This window comes from Melanotaenia boesemani, chromosome 23 (assembly GCF_017639745.1).
Source record: "Melanotaenia boesemani isolate fMelBoe1 chromosome 23, fMelBoe1.pri, whole genome shotgun sequence".
Taxonomy (NCBI): Eukaryota; Metazoa; Chordata; class Actinopteri; order Atheriniformes; family Melanotaeniidae; genus Melanotaenia; species Melanotaenia boesemani.
Window position 1 is genome coordinate 21,991,613 of NC_055704.1, and position 19,702 is coordinate 22,011,314.

Here is a 19,702-nt window from a genome sequence, read left to right on the forward strand (position 1 = left end):
AAGTTTTAGCCAGTCCATGAATATCTCACCGGCATAGCTATTATTTTGGTGGTAAAAATGACGTATAGTTACTCCAAAACATACAAATTAACAATAAAAAGACAGTTTTTTGGTTTGATTAAAGTTAAAAAGATCATCTGCTTTGGTTCAGAGTGCAGAATGCGATACAATGTCGACATCTGGTGGTTATTTGGTATAACTACACTCCAAGTTTACTCAGCTTACCATACATTTTGGGCAATGTTGTGAATCATTTAGTTTATTTGTCCTTCTTTTAGGACCGTTTGTTTATTAATTGTTTGTAATTATTATTAATCTAATCTGTTTATTAAATAGCTGGCGTCAAATCAGTTGAAGTAAAGTTGTTAAACCTTCTGGATCTATTCACATAAAGATAGGCCAGATGAAACTCTGATACAGGCACAATCTATATGATATTTTTCCACATGGTCTGGTCATTTTATAATGAATTCTCCCAGAAAACAGCTTCACATTAAATGTAATTTAATAGTTCTCTGAATTATGTTTGTCATTCGTTGTTACGTTTAGTTCTCAGCAGCGACCCCTGTCGCTTGTTCAGGTGAACTACTCTGACGTCAGTTCCGCCGACGTGGACGCTCCAGCAGGAAGATTGTTGTCATTTTGGCTACGTGGAAGTAGCTATCTGTATGTCAGAGGCTGAGAGCAACTCCTGCCCTCATCCGTTGTCTTTATTCATTTAAAATGATTAAAAAATTTGACAAGAAAGACGAGGAGTCTGGTAAGCCTTATGAGTAATTGATTTTAATTTTATTTGTGTTATTAACCAAAAAGTTCTGCTGCACTAAGATGTTATAAGACGCGTTGAATGCTAACACAGAGCTAGCATGTTTGCTCAGTAGCTAACTTTAATGATATCTGTCAGTGTAACTGAATCAGATAATTAACCGTGATTTGCTAGCAATTTTATGAATGTGTACTACTTTTATGGAGCCGCAACAAACCATTTTGTGGCTGTATTAAAATGTCTACCCAGTGCTTGTAATGACACAAAAACGCTAACGCCTGTTTGCCTGTTTTATCGTTAGTTGCCCATACTAGCACGCCAAGCTAGGCGATGTCTGCTGTATATTATCGTATTTGAGATCTGTTATCCTTTAAAAAAATACATTTGCTCTCTTAAATGAAGTTCTACATATAGAAAATTAAAAATGTATTAACGAGGTCTGTGCATGTGTTAAGCTACTCTGCTGCTTACTGTTAGCTAAAATTAGCATAAGATGTCAATAACTGGTTGGTTTTCTTCAACGTTCAGCTTGGTATTAAGACAACGTTCAGATGACATGAAGTTATAACTGTTCTGTTTTGACACGTAGGAAGTGGGTCAAACCCTTTCCAGCATCTGGAAAAGAGTGCTGTATTGCAAGAGGTAATGTGTGGATTCACAATGTAAAACGTTGCATACACATGGTGGAGAGTAAAACTAAGTCACAAAATAAAGAGATGGATTTTTTTTAAAAAAAGCTATAAAAACATGATTCTGTCTACTTGATAAAGAAATGTGTTCTTGTTTACAGGCACGCATTTTCAATGAGACCCCTATCAATCCGAGAAGATGCCTCCACATCCTGACCAAAATCATCTACCTCCTCAATCAGGTAAATATTAAAAATGAAATTATACTTGGAAACAATTCAAAATAATTTTCGCATTCAAGAGTTGAGTCAGTTAATATTTTTTTTAACTGGTCTCACTCACTAAATTATCTTTGTGCATGTAGGGAGAGCATTTTGGGACCACAGAGGCCACAGAGGCCTTCTTTGCAATGACAAGGCTCTTCCAGTCTAATGATGTAAGATTTTACTAATTTATGTCATCAGTAATTAATTAGTTGGAAACCTTTTTTTTAACATTGCATTCTAGGTCCAGTACATATTTGCAGTACTTCTATGAAAACTTAGAATGAAAATACACTTTACTCTGTTTTTCCTTTAGCAAACCCTGAGGAGGATGTGCTATCTAACCATCAAGGAGATGGCAAACATCTCTGAGGATGTCATCATTGTCACTAGCAGGTTTGTGCGTAAACACAGAAATCTCTTTAAGTATCAGTTCAGTTTGATTACATGCTGTTTATTTTTCCTCTTTTTTTATTTAAATACACCTTTTCTTAAATAACTTAAGTGCGACTGATTTAGATGTTTGGAAATGTTATTTTTCTAATGTTTATTATTATTGACTATTGCATTGTCATTGTATTTTTGTAAACCCTTCTTTCCTAATCTGGTTTTCTTTAGCTTGACCAAGGACATGACTGGAAAGGAAGATGTTTATAGAGGACCTGCCATCAGAGCCCTCTGCAGGATTACAGATGTGAGTTCTCCATTTAAAATTCCCCTTTTACTTTTTCCATCTCCTCCATCAAAATGTCATTCCAGGCAGTAAAAAATATTCAGTGTACTGTAATGTAATTTTAATGTTTGTTGTCCTTGCAGACCACCATGTTACAGGCCATTGAGAGGTACATGAAGCAGGCTATTGTTGACAAGGTGCCCAGTGTGTCCAGTTCTGCGCTGGTCTCTTCACTGGTATGAAATGACACTCCTACCTGTAGCAGTCAAAAATGCAATCCCTTTTATTAATGTACAGAAAGTTATGTTTCCTGCATTTGTGTCATTATATTTACATAATTTACATGTGTTGCTGTCCTCAGCACATGGTAAAGATGAGCTACGATGTGGTAAAGCGTTGGGTGAATGAAGCTCAAGAGGCTGCTTCCAGTGACAACATCATGGTCCAGGTTTGAAAATAGACGTGTTGACTTTGAGGAATTTGTCTTTTGTTTGTTTTTCTTTTTTTTTTTTGTTGGTGTTGTTTTGTTTTTTGTAGTTAATGTGATGATGCACAATACTAAAATTGTGTTTTTTGGTCCTCTAGTACCATGCCCTGGGCCTGTTATATCATCTGAGAAAGAATGACCGTCTTGCTGTCACCAAGATGCTCAACAAGTTCACAAAGTCTGGTCTCAAGTCTCCTTTTGCCTACTGCATGCTGATCCGCATTGCCAGCAAACTGCTGGATGAGACGGAGGGGGGGTGAGTACACCTGGAAACACATTCAGACAAATTACAGTTGATCACCTATCATCATTGATTAAATGCATTTTATCTTTGCAACAGCCATGACAGCCCCTTGTTTGACTTCATCGAGAGCTGCCTTAGGAACAAGAATGAGATGGTGGTGTATGAGGCTGCTTCTGCTATTGTTCACATGCCCAACTGCACTGCCAGGGAGCTTGCCCCTGCTGTATCAGGTTACTACTTTACTCACATCTTTGTCAAAAATCTCAACATGAGCAAAAGTCCTGTGCAGAATTATACTGTAAAATGAGCTGCTGTGTTTCTCATGTTGCACACGAGTCTAAGTGTAAATGTGTGTTTCCTTGCAGTGCTGCAGCTGTTTTGCAGCTCTCCTAAAGCAGCCTTGAGGTATGCTGCTGTCAGGACCCTCAACAAGGTACAGCTTCTCTCCATCCCTACACCCTTTGGCCTTTTTTTTCTTTCTTTCCAGCAAAACACTCATAAATAAGCAAAAAAGAAAAAGGTTGCCATGCTGAAAGCCCTTTGATCATTTGATTAACACAATTTTTTAATTCTTAAAAATGAGTTAAACAATATGTTCTGCTATATGTCCATCAGGTGGCCATGAAGCACCCATCCGCTGTGACTGCATGCAACCTGGACCTGGAGAACCTGATCACTGACTCAAACCGCAGCATTGCCACACTGGCCATCACCACATTGCTGAAGACTGGCAGCGAGAGCAGCGTGGACCGCCTCATGAAACAGATCTCATCCTTTGTCTCTGAGATCTCGGATGAGTTCAAGGTAAGACAGCTTCGGTGTAATGTAGTTTTTTTTTAACTTAATCCACACACAGGATTAGTAATAATTCTATGACACTTGTTTATTTCAGGTGGTGGTGGTCCAGGCCATTAGTGCTTTGTGTCAAAAGTATCCCAGGAAGCACAGTGTCATGATGAACTTCTTGTCTAACATGCTTAGAGATGATGTGAGTAGATCTTTAATTACCCTTCACGCAGAAAGCAGCTCTTTATTTTTTTATTTAAAACTGGAAATGACCATCTTTTTATTTGGTTGCAGGGTGGCTTTGAGTACAAGCGGGCCATCGTGGACTGCATCATCAGCATCATCGAGGAGAACCCTGAGAGCAAAGAAACAGGATTGGCCCACCTGTGTGAGTTCATTGAGGACTGTGAGCACACAGTGCTGGCCACAAAGATCCTGCACCTGCTGGGCAAAGAGGGTCCACGCACCCCGCAGCCCTCCAAGTACATTCGCTTCATATTCAATCGAGTGGTGCTGGAGAGCGAGGCTGTTCGTGCAGGTGAGATGATGTAAAAAATGTATCTTAGAAAATCCATTTACTAGAGATCCAGGATTTACTTTAGAGGTGTATTGGTTGTGTTTGCCTGAGGACATTTGATAAGCAGCTAAAACATTTGTTCTTCCATCCTCAGCTGCTGTTAGCGCTTTGGCTAAGTTTGGAGCTCAGAATGATGATCTCCTGCCGAGCGTCCTGGTTCTTATGCAGAGGTATTGATTTACTTTCATTATTTGGAATTTTTCTTATGTTTTTCCTGCACATTTCTTAGGAAAGGAGACATTGGAAATACTTGTTTGTGTTGTATCAGTCTCAGTCCTGATGAATTCCTGCATCAAAAGTCTGTTAAAAGACATGACTGCAGACAAAAACAGCAACACAGAATAAAATAAAATACATTACATTCTTTGAAATAAACAGCATTATTGTAATTGATTGGATCAGTTTAAATGAAGCTGTATTAATGTGGCTGAAGTTTTCCTTTAACCTGGGTCTGCTCTCACAGGTGTATGATGGACAGCGACGATGAGGTGCGCGACAGAGCTACTTTCTACATGAATGTGCTGCTGCAGAAGCAGAAGGCTCTGAATGCTGCCTACATCTTCAATGGTAGCGACATGCAGCTGCTGTTTAAAATATGCTCATGTATTTGATTGTTGAGCAAACAGCAGGTGTCAAAGTGTTGATGTGTCCCCTTCTGTGTGTCCCAGGACTGTCTGTGTCCGTTCCCGGGTTGGAGAAATCTCTCCACCAGTATACTTTGGAGCCCTCAGAGAAACCTTTCGACATGAAGTCCGTACCTCTGGCCACCACTCCTATCACAGAACAGAAAACAGGTACAACCACCTCATTTTTAAAAAAACTTCAACCTTTATTACTTTTTATGGTATATTAGGATAACATCGGTTTTAACTATTTAGATTTGATACTTGAAACTCTTAAGAGTTTTGTTTTTACAGTAATAGAGAAAATGATTTTACTTAAAGTCCACCTTTCATGTTTGTTTCATCGCAATGCATTATGGGTAGTTGTGATGTAAAACAAAAGTAAGAATGGTTTCCAGTGGGTGGAAATATGATTGCTGTTCCACCTTTTCAGTTTGAAGCAGAAAATGGCAAAAATGTTAAAGATTAAAGATGTTTGTTTAGTGGAAAGAAAGATTTCAGCATTATTTCCTGCCCACGGTGTGCTCTTGAAATGCCTCCCTCCCTTACATTTCCAAATGTGAGAGCATCTCCAGAGAGTTGCTTACTGTGTGTTGAACAGCAGCTGTGTTTATGGTCCTCTATTCCAACAAGCATCTCCTGTGAACTCTTTCCTGTTGCTGTTAAACTGAGTGAAAGTGAAGCAAGAACAAAGCTGCTGATTTTTAAGAGGCCGTGTTTAGGAAAGCTAAGACTTTACTCCCGTGTTCCCTTTTAGACCAAAACCAACTCAAAGTGTCACTGAACTGTCTTCTTTAATGCTCAGTTTAACTCAATTTAAACTTTATTTGCAATAGTGCCATTTCATAACAGAAATTATCTCAAGGCACTTTTAAAGATGCAGTCCAGTTCAATCTAGTTATAATTCAATTTAGTCCAGTCTACCATAAACTAAATATAATCCAATAAAATCTAATTCTAATCCACATGAGTCCAAATCACCTTAACTGCTCATATAAAATAGATTCACAATAAACGCGTAGCTTATTAAACCAATGAGTTGTATTGAATCTTCTCAGATTGAATCTCCCATCCTGAGCCTGCATGAGCTGGTGGGCAACAGTGGACAGAAAATTCCCTTTTAAGAGGAAAGAAAACTTCCAGCGGAACCAGATCTGGGAAGGGGAGGCCATCTGCCTTGACTAACTAGGGGTTGAGAAGCCAGAAATAACTGGTGCTGTAAGCTAAGGCGATGCCATCCTGAGTAATTACATGGTGCTGAAGGAGGATGTGCTCAAGTCTAAAGAGAACAACCTGAGCCTCTTCTGAATCAGGAGTCATCCAGGCCTTTATATCGTTAACACATCTTTGTAATCTGACCAACTGCTCTCATGAGGCTTCCTGGATAAACATAACTGAGTGTAATCTGTGTAAATTTAGACATTTTTTCCCCCTAAGAGTTTTAGAAATAATATATCTATAATTAGCAAATGATCCTGGATCAGGATTATTATTTTTAAATAGAGGTTTAATTTCAACCTTAAAAGCCCTGCTGTACACAGCCTGTCAGTAAACCTAGCGCTCAAATCTAATGCAGAAGTCAGATGCCGGCTGGTGGATGCTGTAGATGAAAATGTGATTAATTTGAATAATCCTGTTTTTCATGATGTATTCTGGTAAAAGTGGATTGAAAAAACATATTTTGGTTCCAAGTCTTCCCCCAACTGATTTATCAAATAAGAAACCACAAATTTCAAGAATTAAATTAAAACTTTTTTCTTTTTATTCTCAGAAATCGCCCCTGTTGCTACCAGCAAGCTGCCAGAAAAGTTGGCCCCATCACGTCAGGACATTTATCAGGGTAAGCCAGAACACTGTCGGTCTTCATGGTGAATCAGGATACGCACAATTAAATTAGACACGGTTATCGGTCTTTATTGGCAGATAACATTAACAACATTCCTCGTCTGTCCCCTCTTGGTTTTGTCTTGCAGCACAACTCGAGGCCATCCCAGAGTTCCAGGGTCTCGGCCCGCTCTTTAAGTCCTCCGAGCCGGTGCAGCTGACGGAGGCCGAGACAGAGTATGTGGTGCGCTGCATCAAACACACCTTCACCGGTCACATGGTGTTCCAGTTCGACTGCACAAACACTTTGAACGACCAGCTGCTGCAAAAGGTTTTTTTTTTTTTTCCACTTTGACTTTGAGTGCAGATGATGTGGGATTTATTTGGTGTTTAAAATCAAACATTATTGGTGATTATCTGTAGGTGGTGGTGCAGATGGAGCCATCGGAAGCTTACGAGGTGGTGCACTACATCCCTGCTCCTAGCCTCCCCTACAGTCAGCCTGGTTCTTGCTATACTTTGGTCCGCCTGCCTGATGACGACCCCACCGCTGGTAGGAATACAGTAGCACGATCTGAATGCATGTCCAAACAGGAATACACAGAGTCTAAGAAAATATATCTGTCTGTCTGCAGTGTCTTGTACGTTCAGCTGCACCATGAAGTACCTTGTGAGAGACTGCGACCCCAACACAGGAGAGCCCGATGATGACGGTTATGATGATGAATATGTGGTACGCAGTAAGGACAGAGCTTTAAAGTACGTGTAAATGTGGTGAAAGTATTTAAAACTGTACTTTTCCCCCTTCCTGCCGTGCGTTAGTTGGAGGACCTGGAGGTGACGGTTGCAGACCACATCCAGAAGGTTTTGAAGCCAAACTTTGGAGCAGCGTGGGAAGAAGTGGGAGATGAATTTGAGAAGGAAGAAACTTTTGCTCTGGCATCTGTACGAACCCTGGATGGTACGTACAATCTGGACTTTCGGGTGGAAAAATTCACTAAGTTACAGAGATTCTCAGATCAAAAGATTAAAATTTTGTAAGAAGAGAGCCCAGTAGTTATTGGAAGACTAAAAATGTCAAATTTAAGAGTGAAGCTTCTGTATTTGTACAGATAACCGCTTCTACATATGTCTGTATATGTTGAGTATTGTCATTTTCTCATTGATGCATCAACTGAGATGTGTTTTCTGTGGTTTTCATCTACAGAGGCAGTGGGCAACATCACCAGCTTCCTGGGCATGCAGCCATGTGAGCGCTCAGACAAAGTTCCTGAAAACAAAAACTCACATGTCCTCTTCCTGTCTGGTAAGTGTTGCACTTCAGTCAAAGTCTCACACTAATCCAGAGCTATTCAGTCCCAGAGGGCTGCAGTCCTGCAGGTTTTCCCAGTTCCAACAGACCTGACTCAAATGAATGAGTCATTGTGCACAACTTCATAGGCTGTTGGATTAATTTCAGTGTTTCCCAGGTTTCAGTGTGCGGTGCCCTCGTGGTGCCGGTGAGGAAAAGAAGTGTGGGGTGTCGGGGTGGTGGGTGGAGTCGGTCATCGGGGTGTATGCAAAGTGTGTGCAGCAGGCGGCGTTCAAACACGCTTTCTGAGCTGCCATATTAAATCTACACCTGCATGCTTATCTGTTCTTCAGTCACCTGCTAAAACAGTTTTAAAGCTATAAGAAGAGTTTGAAATTATTCAGTTCAGTCTTTTTTTTTATTAAAATAAGTTCTTTAAGAGAAGAAAGAACTAAGAACTAATCTGTTTCCACCACACCTGTTCTCTCTCTCTCTGTGTGTGTGTGCGCGAGCGAGAATGATGAGGAGAAAGCGCACTATAAATGAACGGAATGATTTTATTTATTTTTTTTTTTAGGGCTGTCAAGGAATTTTTAATCAGATTAATGACAGCTTACAAATTAATCATGTTTTATCACCATTCGCAACTATGCCTTAAAGGTGCGCGGTTTTACTGTATTGTATCAACAGAGCGAGTCAATGCTTCCAAGTATTCAGTGTTAACTGACCTTCCATTGGGTAAACATCAGATGTAAATGCAGCATGTAATGTACTTCTTCTATAAGTCGATTTGCATCATGTCCACGTTCTGTATCATTATGCAGAATTCATAGTATCATCTCACCAACGGGCTCCATGGTGAAAATATCTGTCATAAAACCACCAGATGTCTTTTTTTCTATTTTACATTAGATGATCAAAAAAAAAAAAAGTCATTTGTGCCAAGCTTTTCCTGCTCAGTGCGCCTGCCTGGCCCCCCATTAAAACTTTTCTAGACCCACCCCTGAAGTTTAAGTCCTTTCTACCATCTAGCAACTACTTTGTTAGACAAGGTCCTGACAAAAACAATACTTTGGGGTAAATATGTAAATGTAAACAGCTAAAACGTCGGTAAAAGGTTTTTAAAATATGCGGGAAAAAGTGCAGGTGTTAAAGCACCACCATCCTCCACATGGGTGGTCCCATCGATGTTCTTTTTATACGCTGATCTATTCATAGAGCCGGCCAACTACACACGTCATCATACCAGAGAAATGACGGATGTATGGGGATTGTCATGCCGCAAATGCATTAAATGTGTTATAAGTCTTAACGCTATTAAGTACATAAATTAGTTACCACAGTTAAGGCGTTATTTTTGACAGCCTTAATATATTTACTGGCTAAAAGGCTGGAAAAAAAGTTTCTCTGCTTCAGGATAATTTCAGAAGAGTTTTAAGGTCAGAATTTTATATAAATTGTGAATCTATGGCATGTTATGTAAGTACAGAAGTATTTTGAGCTGTTCACCTTTTTCGTCACATTGTTTGGTGAGTAAAGTTGCTAACCGACATTTGATATTTCCCTGACGGTCTCCCTCCCTCTGTCCTCAGGCGTGTTTCGTGGAGGTCATGACGTGCTGGTTCGTGCTCGCCTGGCGCTGGCTGACGGCGTCACCATGCAGGTGACAGTCCGCGGAAGCGAAGAGAATGTTGTTGATGTGATCCTGGCTTCTGTGGGCTAAACGTTGTAAATCTATACGCCAACACAACTTTAAATATTTCTTCACAGCTCTCAAATTAAACCTGTAATGTTCTTGTGATTATCATGTTGCCCAACTACAACATTTTCAGATGTTTTATAAGTTTTAAGTTTATATACAGAAAGTATTTCCTCACTTTTTCTTTATTTTGTCTGCCGGTTCTTCATGTCAAATCTGGAATAAAGTCAAAGTATGACACGATTCATTCGTCTAGTCAGTTTAAGAGAATTTTCTTTTTAAAAAAACTAACTTTATTTGAAGAAAAGTTAACAGTTAGTCACTGACATCAAGAGAAATGTAGAAAATTATATCAAAAGTGTCCCACAACCTAACTTAGCTTTTTCAGGGGGATTCATAAATTAAACACAACTAGCTTTGTTTTTACTGTCATGGCAATCATTAACGTGAGGGCTGGTAAATTAGTTCACAATCATCATTGACTTATTTGTAAATGGTGTCATTTCAGAAAGAGTGAATAAAATTGAAATATGCTTTAAGGAAACCGGTGGGATCTTCCAGCTGAGGGTAGTGACTGATGTGCTCGTCCAAGATGGCGACTGTCGACCTCGGCACCACCTGCCTGTAGAAGCAAAGCACTTCTTTAAAAAAAAAAAAGTATTTAGGCTAAAAATGTTGCAGAAATTGGGACACACAATATATCTGGATGAAATCCCTACATGGTTTAGGATTTTCTAATTTTACATTTTTAAACTTAATCAGAAAAGTTGTATTTCAGCGAGAGCGATTGCGTAACATCTTTTCTGTCCACTCGAATCCAACAGATTAGTTTTCTATTTTAAAAAAAGACAATTTACAAGCAGGACACCAATTAGACAATAAGCTTAAAATACAGGCATGAACAAAATTGTTGGCACCCCTAGAAAATAGTTTGACCATAGGGACGTGGACCACAGGGAGTGAAGGAGTTTTCTCAAGAGATTAGAAAGAAGTTCATAGACGAGCTTATTAAAAGGTAAAAGGCTATAAGACCATCTCCAAGCAGCTTGATGTTCCTGTGACTACAGTTGCAGAAGTTTAAGGTCCACAGGACTGTAGCCACCTTCAAGCCCAAGACAACTGGAGCAGTTTGCTCATGAGGAGTGGGTCAAAATTCCTGTTGTCTGGTGCAGAAATCGTTTGATTGCCTCCAAAGGTTGTACAACAAAATATGAAGGGTGCCATTATTTTTGTTCAGGCCTATTTAAAATAATTCTGTTATTCCAAAAGCAATGTCTGATTTTCATTTGTTAATTTTCAGTAAATGTTTTATTTATTAATTTAGTCAGTTTCAAGTTATTTCTGTAACTTTTGTGGATTTTTTTTTTTAATTAACAGAGGGGTGGCAATTTTGTTTGTCTACCTCCAATTTGTACTATCTTAGGTTTAGAGACTATTTGGGACCATGTCATGAAATTTAGTGAAAGAAGAACAGAGGAGAGGAGATGGAGAAACACATGAAGGAATCTTTTCTGATCAGTCGACTCAAACCAGTCTACAATCTGTGTTTACAGTGCTCACACTCATCATGCACCCTAATGAGTGTGGCTGATAATCCACAAGAGAATTAGAGGAAGAGCACTCACTGGTAAAGACGGATGAACTGGGGATGAGGGTTTACTGGGTCCAGGGGTCCGTAGATCATGTGCACTGAAACACAAGGGGAAGGGTGGGTTTGCGAGGGAAACACATGAGTTTTGGTGGGAAAATAAAACGGCACATAGTTACAATGATGCATCCTCTTACAAACAAGGAAAGTTTGGAGCAGGCTTGTGTGCAGATATAAATGCAAGTCAGCCTTCACATCTTGCAGGATACTAATTCAGAAAATCAGTGGCTCCATCCACCCCCCACCAGATCACAGATGGAGTACGTGGCTGCTCCTCACAAGCTAAGCAGCTTAGCATTAGCTGCTCTCTCTGGCCGAAGCTGCCTGAGTAAGTATCTGACCCACACAAAAGCCACCTTCTGATTTATTAACACACAAACAAGGGTGCTTGAAGCAACTGGGCACTTACATGGGACGAACGTGGACGTGAGCGCGCCCACCCATCTCTCTCTGTGTTTTATTCTCTGGTTGATGTACTGGAGAATACTGAGGAGACAAAATCACGTGCGAGTGAAAAGCAGTAAACATATAAAGGAAGTCTGATTAGGTAAGCACACGAACACACACCTGTCCAAAACCAAGTTACCATCATTGTAGCGTAAACCAGCCCACATGTCCCAGAACTCAGCATCTGTGGGTTGTGTGTACGGACCAAACACTTCTCCTAAACTACCCAACAGAAAACCAAATCAACAAATCATATTGTCTTTTTAAACTCGTAGTTTTGTTACAAAACTTAGGTCTTCTTACCCTTTCTGGAAGAGCAAGAAGTTGGTGAGGCGCATCAGTACTGGAGCAAGAAAACTCGAATCCTTAAGAAGCTTTGAGGAGAACACAAAAATATTTCACAGCCAAACTAAACTTTTAGTTCCAGAAAACGAGGTTCACCCAATGAGCCTAATAAGAAACTCCGGGTTAACTTAACTCTTGAGTTTTCACTTCCAGCACAGCTGCTGTGAGTTGGTTCAATCATATCTGAGTATCTTTACATTTCAGAAAGGTAATGCAGATTGTTTTCCACACTGGCTAATACATAAAGTAGATTTTCATCACAGAAGGGGCAAGAGGATGGTGAGGAGACACCGTCTGCTGGAATCCACAAAGACCGACAGAGATCTTTTTAGAATGTGTAACTATCAGTAGATCTCCTTTCATGCTGCATTATTTATGTAATTATCGCATCAAACATGTGCAAGGACTTTCCTCAAGGCTTAACACAGGCCTTTCCAACATGTTCTGCGTTGCCAATATTATAAAGAAAGGTCCCAAATACAAATCTTGCTGTGACATCTACAGTGTGTAATGCAGGATATCTAAAGCTGGGGAATTTAAGTGACTGTAAAATGGTATTGTTGGATGAGATGTTGATCAAGAAATGAAAGCAAAGCCATTCATGTTGTGGAAATCCTCTCCTGATGTGAATCATTGTGCATTAATTGAGCTTCTACATCTCTGGGATTGCATCGGTGTGGGCGACCCACATCTGACAGCTGCTTCAGGTGGGAGGAGACGGGTAGAAACTCATGGTTTCTTTATTATGAACCTGCCAGCGAGGAGAGTTACTTCTGTTATCATGATAATGGGTTTTTCATTCCTCTCTTCCTGGAATGGAAAACTCAGAGTTTTCTTCAACTCAACTAAATGACCCGTTCTCTGGAACAAGCCCCAGCTTTCTGTTATTGTTTTGCACATTTATTACATCATTTCACAATGAGCTACGAAGCATAAATAAAAAAAGTCAACTCACTATCTGCAGCAACCGGGGGTGGTGTGTTTCTGGGAAAATTCCTGTTTCAAACACAGAAATATCTTTCTGTTTTGTATTTAACAGATTTAAAATGATCAACTAATTATTATTATTTTGTACAACACATAATCAGAGGTACACCCTAATATAGAAACAATGCACTGTACCTCCATTAGAAAGACAAAGGCTGTTCAAAGTCAGATGACCTGAGCGATTTTGGTCAGTCCTTATTTTGGGAGCAGTAAATAGAAAGAAAAAAAGAGTAGTTAACACTATCATTTAACTTGGTTTTGACATCCCTCTCACAGTTATTACCTGTAGAGCAGCTCCAGAGCTACAGTGTCTCCGTAGTCGTGGGACACCAGATTCACTCGATGATTGCTTAGACCCAAGTGGCCCACCAGGGCCTCCACCAAACTAGCCTGTTCAAAGATGGAGTACCTGTGGGGCCTCTGTGTGAGTGCAGGACACAAAATACAGAAATGTGAAGGAAGTTTTTTTTTTTGTTTTTAGTTTCAAAAGCATCTAAATAAAAGCTCACACTAATTCAACACACCGGTTTATCACTGAAGCCAAAGCCGAGAAAATCCAGTGCAATGACTCTATGGAAGCGCTGTGTGAGTGGATCCCAGATCTGCAAGATGAGAAAAGAAATCAGTACAGTTGTCAAACGTTGTGGGTTTTAGCCACTGCGCATGTGCAGGGAGTACCTTGTTCCAGTCATAGCTGGAGGTGGGGAAGCCATGGAGCAGAATGACGACATCTGAGCTTCCCAAAGCACCATATGAGTCTGTGGGAAACAGGATGAGCCAAGAATGTTTGAGACTAACGCCAAGTACAGACTGAGGATGTTTACAATGTTTTTGTACTTAAGTACTTTACTTTACCCCTGTAGAAGATCTTTCTGCCCCTGAAGTGGAAGAAGTCCCCAGCGCTGTGCCACTTCTGCAAGGCAGGAGAGAGCTGAGGGGGCGGGATGTGCAGGTACACGGCCACAAGCGGGATGCATATCAAACCCACATGAATCCACCACTCTCTCATCTTGAGCTCAGCGGTGGGTGGGGGGTCTCATTCCTGTCTCTTAGAGATGGAGTCACATGCAGGAACAGTAGACAAGCAGCACACTGCAAGCTTAACGCTCAAGGTTCATTTACTGACGTGAATTTGCCTCCAAACAGGTGGGGGATCACGTATCAAACACAAGAATGAACCCAGATAAAACACTCAGACAACTAAGATGTGTGTATAATAAGCATTAACGTTAGCAAGTTGGCTCAAATAAATATACATTGATTGTGGTTTAAAAGAGACTGAGAAAAAACACTAAACTTACAAAAAAAAACACCCCGACTTGTCATTAGTAGACCTTCGCCCCGTGTTTAGGATTCATTGCACCAAAGGAAGTTCCTGTGGAGCCAGGGCAGACAGGAAGTAAGCCTTTTAAAGAACAAGAAAAAACGAAGACGTCTTACTCTGAGTGTTTCCTCCGGTCAAAGGAAACCCGCGTTGTTTAGGGTGGTGATCAAGATAGAGTAGCGCATCTGTTTAATAGACGATCTTTGAAAAGTGAAAGATTAAAAGAAGACGTTTACTGCCACCTGCTGGTCAGGATGAGCAGTAGTAACTCAAGAATTATAAGTTACACATTAGCGATGTTTTATGTATTTTTTTTTCTCTTTACCCCGATAGTGGCAATACAACATATTGTTTTCGATTCTTTTTGTACAGACTTTGTTACGGTGAGAAAGAGATGCTGAACAGCATTTTTGCAAGAAAGCGAGGAAGCTCATGTCACACTTTTAAAAAGTGCTTATGAGAAAAGCAAAAACAGGGAAGAAGGTACAAATGATCAAGTTATTTGGGTGGCAGCTCCATGCTTCCTTAATAACAGATGATTCCAGTAATGTGGGCATAATCTGATTCTGATGGTCATGAAAACGGGCTCCGTAGTTTATACAAAGTTATGGGAATGTCTTGAATTGAAAAAAAAAAGTTACATAAATAGCCCTAAATTAATATATCAAATGGAATTTAATCAAAATCAAAGACTGTTGTGAATTGAATAGTATCAATTCAGGAAATTAGTACCGATACCCAGCTCTGCTAAATACTCTTGATAAAGCATCCACTGTACAATACTCACCTGGCAGCCATTCACTGGCATCTGAATAACTTTGAATATCATCTTCCACCACTGTGAATACTCCTCTCATCACAGCTGGTTGTTGCTATAAACAAACATTTGTTTCCTCAAATTGGCTGTTTTTAGATGAATCTTTTTTACAGTTCAACGGCTGGAGAGAATAATAGTTTTCTAAAGGCCTTTTCAGTCAGTCACAACATTTAACACAGATTTATCACTGCAATCCAGTGTTTACATATTATAAAGCCCCCCTTCAGGATCAGGACCTCCTGCATGACATTTGCTCACCTCCCCGTCTTAAATCCCAAACTACACAGAAACAAACACTGATGAATGAAAAACATGGCCTTGCATTTAGGCTAAATACATTTTTTATTTTTAAAAACCATACACATTACTCGACAAGTTTCAAATGTAAATCCAATCACGATATCCATTTAAAATGCTCAAGATAAACAGACATGAAGTATTTATTTCCAAATGTTAAAAGATAAAAAAAAAGAATAATCCATAAAACAGATGGAAAAAACATTCATTCCCATTACAGGAAGAAGCTACAGAACAAACTCCCCACATGGATTCCTCGCAATTTCAATTTTATCACTTTGTAGGCATTCCTAGCTGCTTTTTGTCTTCTGTTAAATTAAAACGTTTTCCTCAGAGAAATTTCCGCTTCCTCCTCTGTCCGCGGCCTTACAGGTGAAGCCAGCCATACGGCCGCAGGAAGTATTTGCAGCCTGCTGCACGAGTTACCTCGTGTGGTTGGCGAGCACCATCCCAAAATTTAAGTAATTGAGCTAATATGCAAACTAAAAGAGGCCTGTTCTTTCACATCAATTGCACCCTGAGAAGAAACTTTCTATAACAAAAAACACATTTTTAGTGGCCAAAACCCTCCCCCATACAACGTTGGTGTCAAATCACCCAAAACTGCTTTAGTATGACGAAAGATATCAGTGTTGCCATAAAAATACAAAGGTAGATTTTTATTACGATTTGTATCAAAACTCTGTTTCACCCAAGGAAGGCTATGAAATAAAGTACCCTGTGCAGATAGATACCAGTGTATGCCTATTCTTTATTCTTGAAAAATGCACAAGTCCAATTCTTTAGTGTTTCCAGTACATCAGGTTTCAAAAATACTTTACAAACAAACCAAATGCAGAAACATGTATTCATAGTGAAAGGAGTCTTATGAACAGGCTTGAAAATAAAAAGACAAAAAGCTTTTTTTTCCCTCTGGGTTTTTGATTTTTAAAAACTCCATCAAACCAGAACTCGGAGTCAAAATAAATATTCCCTAAAGCATGAGCTCAAAGAGGATGAAATGTGAAAATAATTCACTTGCTTTTTGCCCATGTTTTGCTACCTAAATACACAAAGTCTGAGGAAAGAAGGTTCTTATCTTTTCTTTTTAAATAGATTCCTTTTAAATTAAATACTCTTTTTCTATGCCTGAGTAAACAAATATCAGTATTGTACATTGCAGGGGCTAATGGTTTGCTGAGAAGAAAAAAAAAAAAAGCACAGGCCTTTTTTTTCCTCTTTTTTTTTTTTTTTTTTTTAAAAGGAACCAGGCTCTATATTTATCAAGCATCCAAAGGAGAGAAATCCATCCTATTCCACCCAAAATGTTAGGAATAAGCTTATTTGGTCCTACTTGTAGCTGTAGAAACAAGTGTTATCTGTAAGGAGTTTCCTGAAGGAGGTGAATGATAAGACCAGGATCATCTGAATGACTGCTGGAGCCAAGGCACATTCATGTCATGTCTATGAACATCTATGAAAAATAAATAGTTGCCGTGGCTGAACAGCGAATACAGCGCCAGTAACGGGATTTAGCTTTAACCTATCCTCAGGTGAAGCTGTTTTAATTCCGTCAGCTACCTCTAAAGATTACTCCAAGGTTGTTTTCACTTTATAATTCCACAAATCTAAAAGGAGAACCTCTCCATGCCCAAAGCTTCTGTAGGAGGCTCACTGACCCCATGCCCGTCTGAGGTAAGCTCGTTTCCTCCCCGACTCCCAGCTTGATTCTGGGTGCGATGCTTGTTAAATACAGGCCCAGATTTTTTTTTTTTTTTTTTAAACTCCCTTTTAATAATTTAACCTTTGAACATGTGGAAATTCTTCAACACAATGTAATGAATGAAGAGAGAACCCAGAACTCAAGGTTTTGTGCACAAGAAAATTATCAAAGAAATGGAAGAAGTAAATATTTATAACGTTAGTGGACAGAGGCCCTTTTTGTCTTTCCCTCCCTGTCTCTTGTGAAAATGCCTCGTCCCATTCTACACAAGCTTTAGTGTTTATCGGTTTGACTAGAAGGTTCTATATTTATCTACAAATATATAACAAATAAAACTTGCAGGCAAAAATAGTAAAGTTTCAATAGAAACACCCTTTTTCTCCTGAAAATACAGCAGTATCTGAAATAATCCTTTCATTTTCTATTCTGTCCCAGGTTTCTGCATTAAACATCAGGAAGCTCTTTTGCCTACAAACAGAAAAAAAGTATCTACAAACTTTGTAAACAGACCTGCTTTTTTCCAAAAACATAAATAACTCAAAATATTAACAGCCGATGGAGCAGAAATAAGTTTTGAATGAGCGAGGGCCGAAGAGATAAATATACAACACCATTCAGTTAAAAGAGAAGCTAAAGGTTCTTTCATAAACTTACAGACGATCTTCAAGCCTGGAGGAGGATCTCCTCCACTTGATTAAAATAAGAGCAATAATAATAATTATAGAATAATAAAAACAGGTCACTTTCAATCTGAGTTTATGATCACCCCTTGTTACCCAGAAAAACAAATGTTACCAAGGAAGGAGGGGTGTAGAGTCCTTGTGTTGCAGCAAGGTATAAGAACCAAAAAAAAAAAAAAAAAAATTAACGAATCCACACCAAGCCATACATTCCTCTGAATGTCTGCTGTTCTTTTAGTCCAGCCCAAGCCAAGCTCACACAAGACTCCGCTCTCCGTCTAGCCCTTCATCTCTCCTCTCCAAATGTCTGTCTGTTTTGTCTGAGTTGAGCTCCTTGGTGGTGGGTAGAAAAGAGGTGCTGACGTGTGGAGCAGGGGTCAGATCAAAGGGAGGTCTCCAGGCTGTGTAGTGGGCTCCCCGGGGCTGAGGGGGTTCCTGATTTGGAGCCCTCCGGGAGGAGGTGGTTGCTGCTTTCCACAGCGTTATTGTTCTGGTTTGGAGAGGGAGAGACCGGTGTGGTGGGGGCGATGGTAGTGGCGGGCGAGGGCGTGGGTGAGGGCGGTGTGGGCGTGGTGTTGCGAGGGCTGGCAGAATTACGCTTGGTGGGAGCGTCGTCCTCTGCATCGGTGTCGTCTATGAGGGGAATATGAGGCTCCGAGTCCTCTATCCGAAACTCGGGGTGGGTCATGAAGTTGTGGATTGATGTTCGTGACTCGGGTTTCTCCAGCCCCTCATAGAGGGAGATGGAGCTGCGGAATGCTTTCACCACCCGGATCTGGAGGGAGGGAGAAGGGACAAGGATCGGAAGAGACACGGCTTTAGTCACTTTGTGTAATGACACATACTTTGTGTTAACACCTGGACAACGTCGCAGATCAAAACCGACAACGCAGGTTTTATTCGGTCAATAACAGGTGAGTTTTAGGGGCTTCAAGACCAAAAATCTGTGAGGGGGCAGATTCTCAGAGTCACGTGCATGTAAGAGGTTCTATCTATTAAATTAACAACTTGTAAAACAAGTAACCTGATGCTTAGTCACTCACGTAGCTTATGTTAATGACCAAACCAGCTTTAGTTCATTTGAAGATATGAAACAAGAGCAGCTAAAATCCTTCCTATTTCAGATCTGTATCTATCTCAGTATTTATCGTATGCTTTTTTTCCACTGCATGGTTATACTGCTTGCTTTGGTTTCCACTTCAGAAAATACACTCTTAATGTATGTGGGATTAGCTGATTATTAAAGGGGCACTATAGAAAACAGAGTGTGTGGACTGGCCAGTGCACTGTGGGAGCTGGTGCACCACTATTTTCTGATCCAGAGTTGGAGCAAAATAAAAGAAACTGGAAATGGGGGTTCAGGTTGCAAGAATGATGATATACTAGAATGAAACCTGAAAAGAGCCAGACCAAATTAATTGCTGGTCAAAATATTTGAGACAGAAAACGTAAATCTGGTGGAGGCAACCTTGACACCCGACTGTGTGTTTACAGAAAGACTTGTCTTCAAGGTAATTTAGTGATTTCAGGGATCAGTCTCATCTCATGGAGAGTACAACTGGCAACAAACCTGATGAGTGTGTTTTTGGTTTT

General features: G+C 40.0%; 3 protein-coding genes across 6 annotated transcripts in view; 1 reads left to right on the forward strand and 2 right to left on the reverse strand.

Annotated features, from left to right (window-relative positions):
• The first annotated feature begins 626 nt into the window (after positions 1 to 626).
• Positions 627 to 10,105, forward strand: copg2 (COPI coat complex subunit gamma 2). Its single transcript, XM_041977469.1, has 24 exons — positions 627 to 760; positions 1,356 to 1,408; positions 1,557 to 1,637; positions 1,760 to 1,831; positions 1,975 to 2,054; positions 2,277 to 2,352; positions 2,475 to 2,567; positions 2,693 to 2,779; positions 2,917 to 3,074; positions 3,159 to 3,292; positions 3,428 to 3,495; positions 3,678 to 3,866; positions 3,955 to 4,050; positions 4,143 to 4,386; positions 4,520 to 4,595; positions 4,889 to 4,992; positions 5,094 to 5,219; positions 6,820 to 6,888; positions 7,022 to 7,203; positions 7,296 to 7,425; positions 7,508 to 7,605; positions 7,695 to 7,833; positions 8,080 to 8,178; positions 9,756 to 10,105. The coding sequence occupies exons 1-24, from the start codon at positions 724 to 726 to the stop codon at positions 9,884 to 9,886; spliced, it is 2,622 nt and encodes an 873-aa protein (XP_041833403.1). The 5' UTR covers positions 627 to 723; the 3' UTR covers positions 9,887 to 10,105.
• Positions 10,106 to 10,143: 38 nt separating this feature from the next.
• mest lies at positions 10,144 to 14,684 on the reverse strand. 2 transcript variants are annotated; one of them, XM_041977470.1, is made up of 12 exons: positions 14,593 to 14,684; positions 14,145 to 14,337; positions 13,968 to 14,047; positions 13,814 to 13,891; positions 13,573 to 13,709; positions 13,425 to 13,483; positions 13,258 to 13,298; positions 12,261 to 12,331; positions 12,078 to 12,179; positions 11,920 to 11,996; positions 11,488 to 11,551; positions 10,144 to 10,484 (listed from the first exon to the last, which is right to left on the reverse strand). In XM_041977470.1, the coding sequence occupies exons 2-12, from the start codon at positions 14,296 to 14,298 to the stop codon at positions 10,367 to 10,369; spliced, it is 981 nt and encodes a 326-aa protein (XP_041833404.1). In that variant the 5' UTR covers positions 14,299 to 14,337; positions 14,593 to 14,684; the 3' UTR covers positions 10,144 to 10,366. The 2 variants fall into 2 exon arrangements, with proteins under 2 accessions (XP_041833404.1, XP_041833405.1); XM_041977471.1 differs by having other exon boundaries at positions 14,145 to 14,331; positions 14,593 to 14,655.
• A 2,282-nt stretch (positions 14,685 to 16,966) lies between these two features.
• atp2b1a (ATPase plasma membrane Ca2+ transporting 1a) overlaps positions 16,967 to 19,702 on the reverse strand; it is a 37,885-nt gene continuing 35,149 nt past the window's right edge. For all 3 annotated transcript variants that reach the window (XM_041977089.1, XM_041977091.1, XM_041977090.1), the window contains one exon: positions 16,967 to 18,884. In XM_041977089.1, the coding sequence (XP_041833023.1) occupies positions 18,492 to 18,884 (393 nt within the window). In that variant the 3' untranslated portion in view covers positions 16,967 to 18,491. The remainder of the gene's footprint in view (positions 18,885 to 19,702) is intronic.

What these genes read in the sequence shown, in the direction of transcription:
- copg2 (XM_041977469.1), top strand. Translation starts at nt 724, where the DNA reads ATGATTAAAAAATTTGACAAGAAAGACGAGGAGTCTG. An exon ending in CTGCGCTGGTCTCTTCACTG is followed by an intron (nt 2,568 to 2,692) that starts GTATGAAATGAC and finishes TGCTGTCCTCAG; the next exon opens with CACATGGTAAAGATGAGCTA. An exon ending in GCTTGCCCCTGCTGTATCAG is followed by an intron (nt 3,293 to 3,427) that starts GTTACTACTTTA and finishes GTTTCCTTGCAG; the next exon opens with TGCTGCAGCTGTTTTGCAGC.
- mest (XM_041977470.1), bottom strand. Translation starts at nt 14,298, where the DNA reads ATGAGAGAGTGGTGGATTCATGTGGGTTTGATATGCATCCCGCTTGTG. An exon ending in CAGAAAGATCTTCTACAGGG is followed by an intron (nt 14,048 to 14,144) that starts GTAAAGTAAAGT and finishes TGTTTCCCACAG; the next exon opens with ACTCATATGGTGCTTTGGGA. An exon ending in TTCTTGCTCTTCCAGAAAGG is followed by an intron (nt 12,180 to 12,260) that starts GTAAGAAGACCT and finishes TCTGTTGGGTAG; the next exon opens with TTTAGGAGAAGTGTTTGGTC.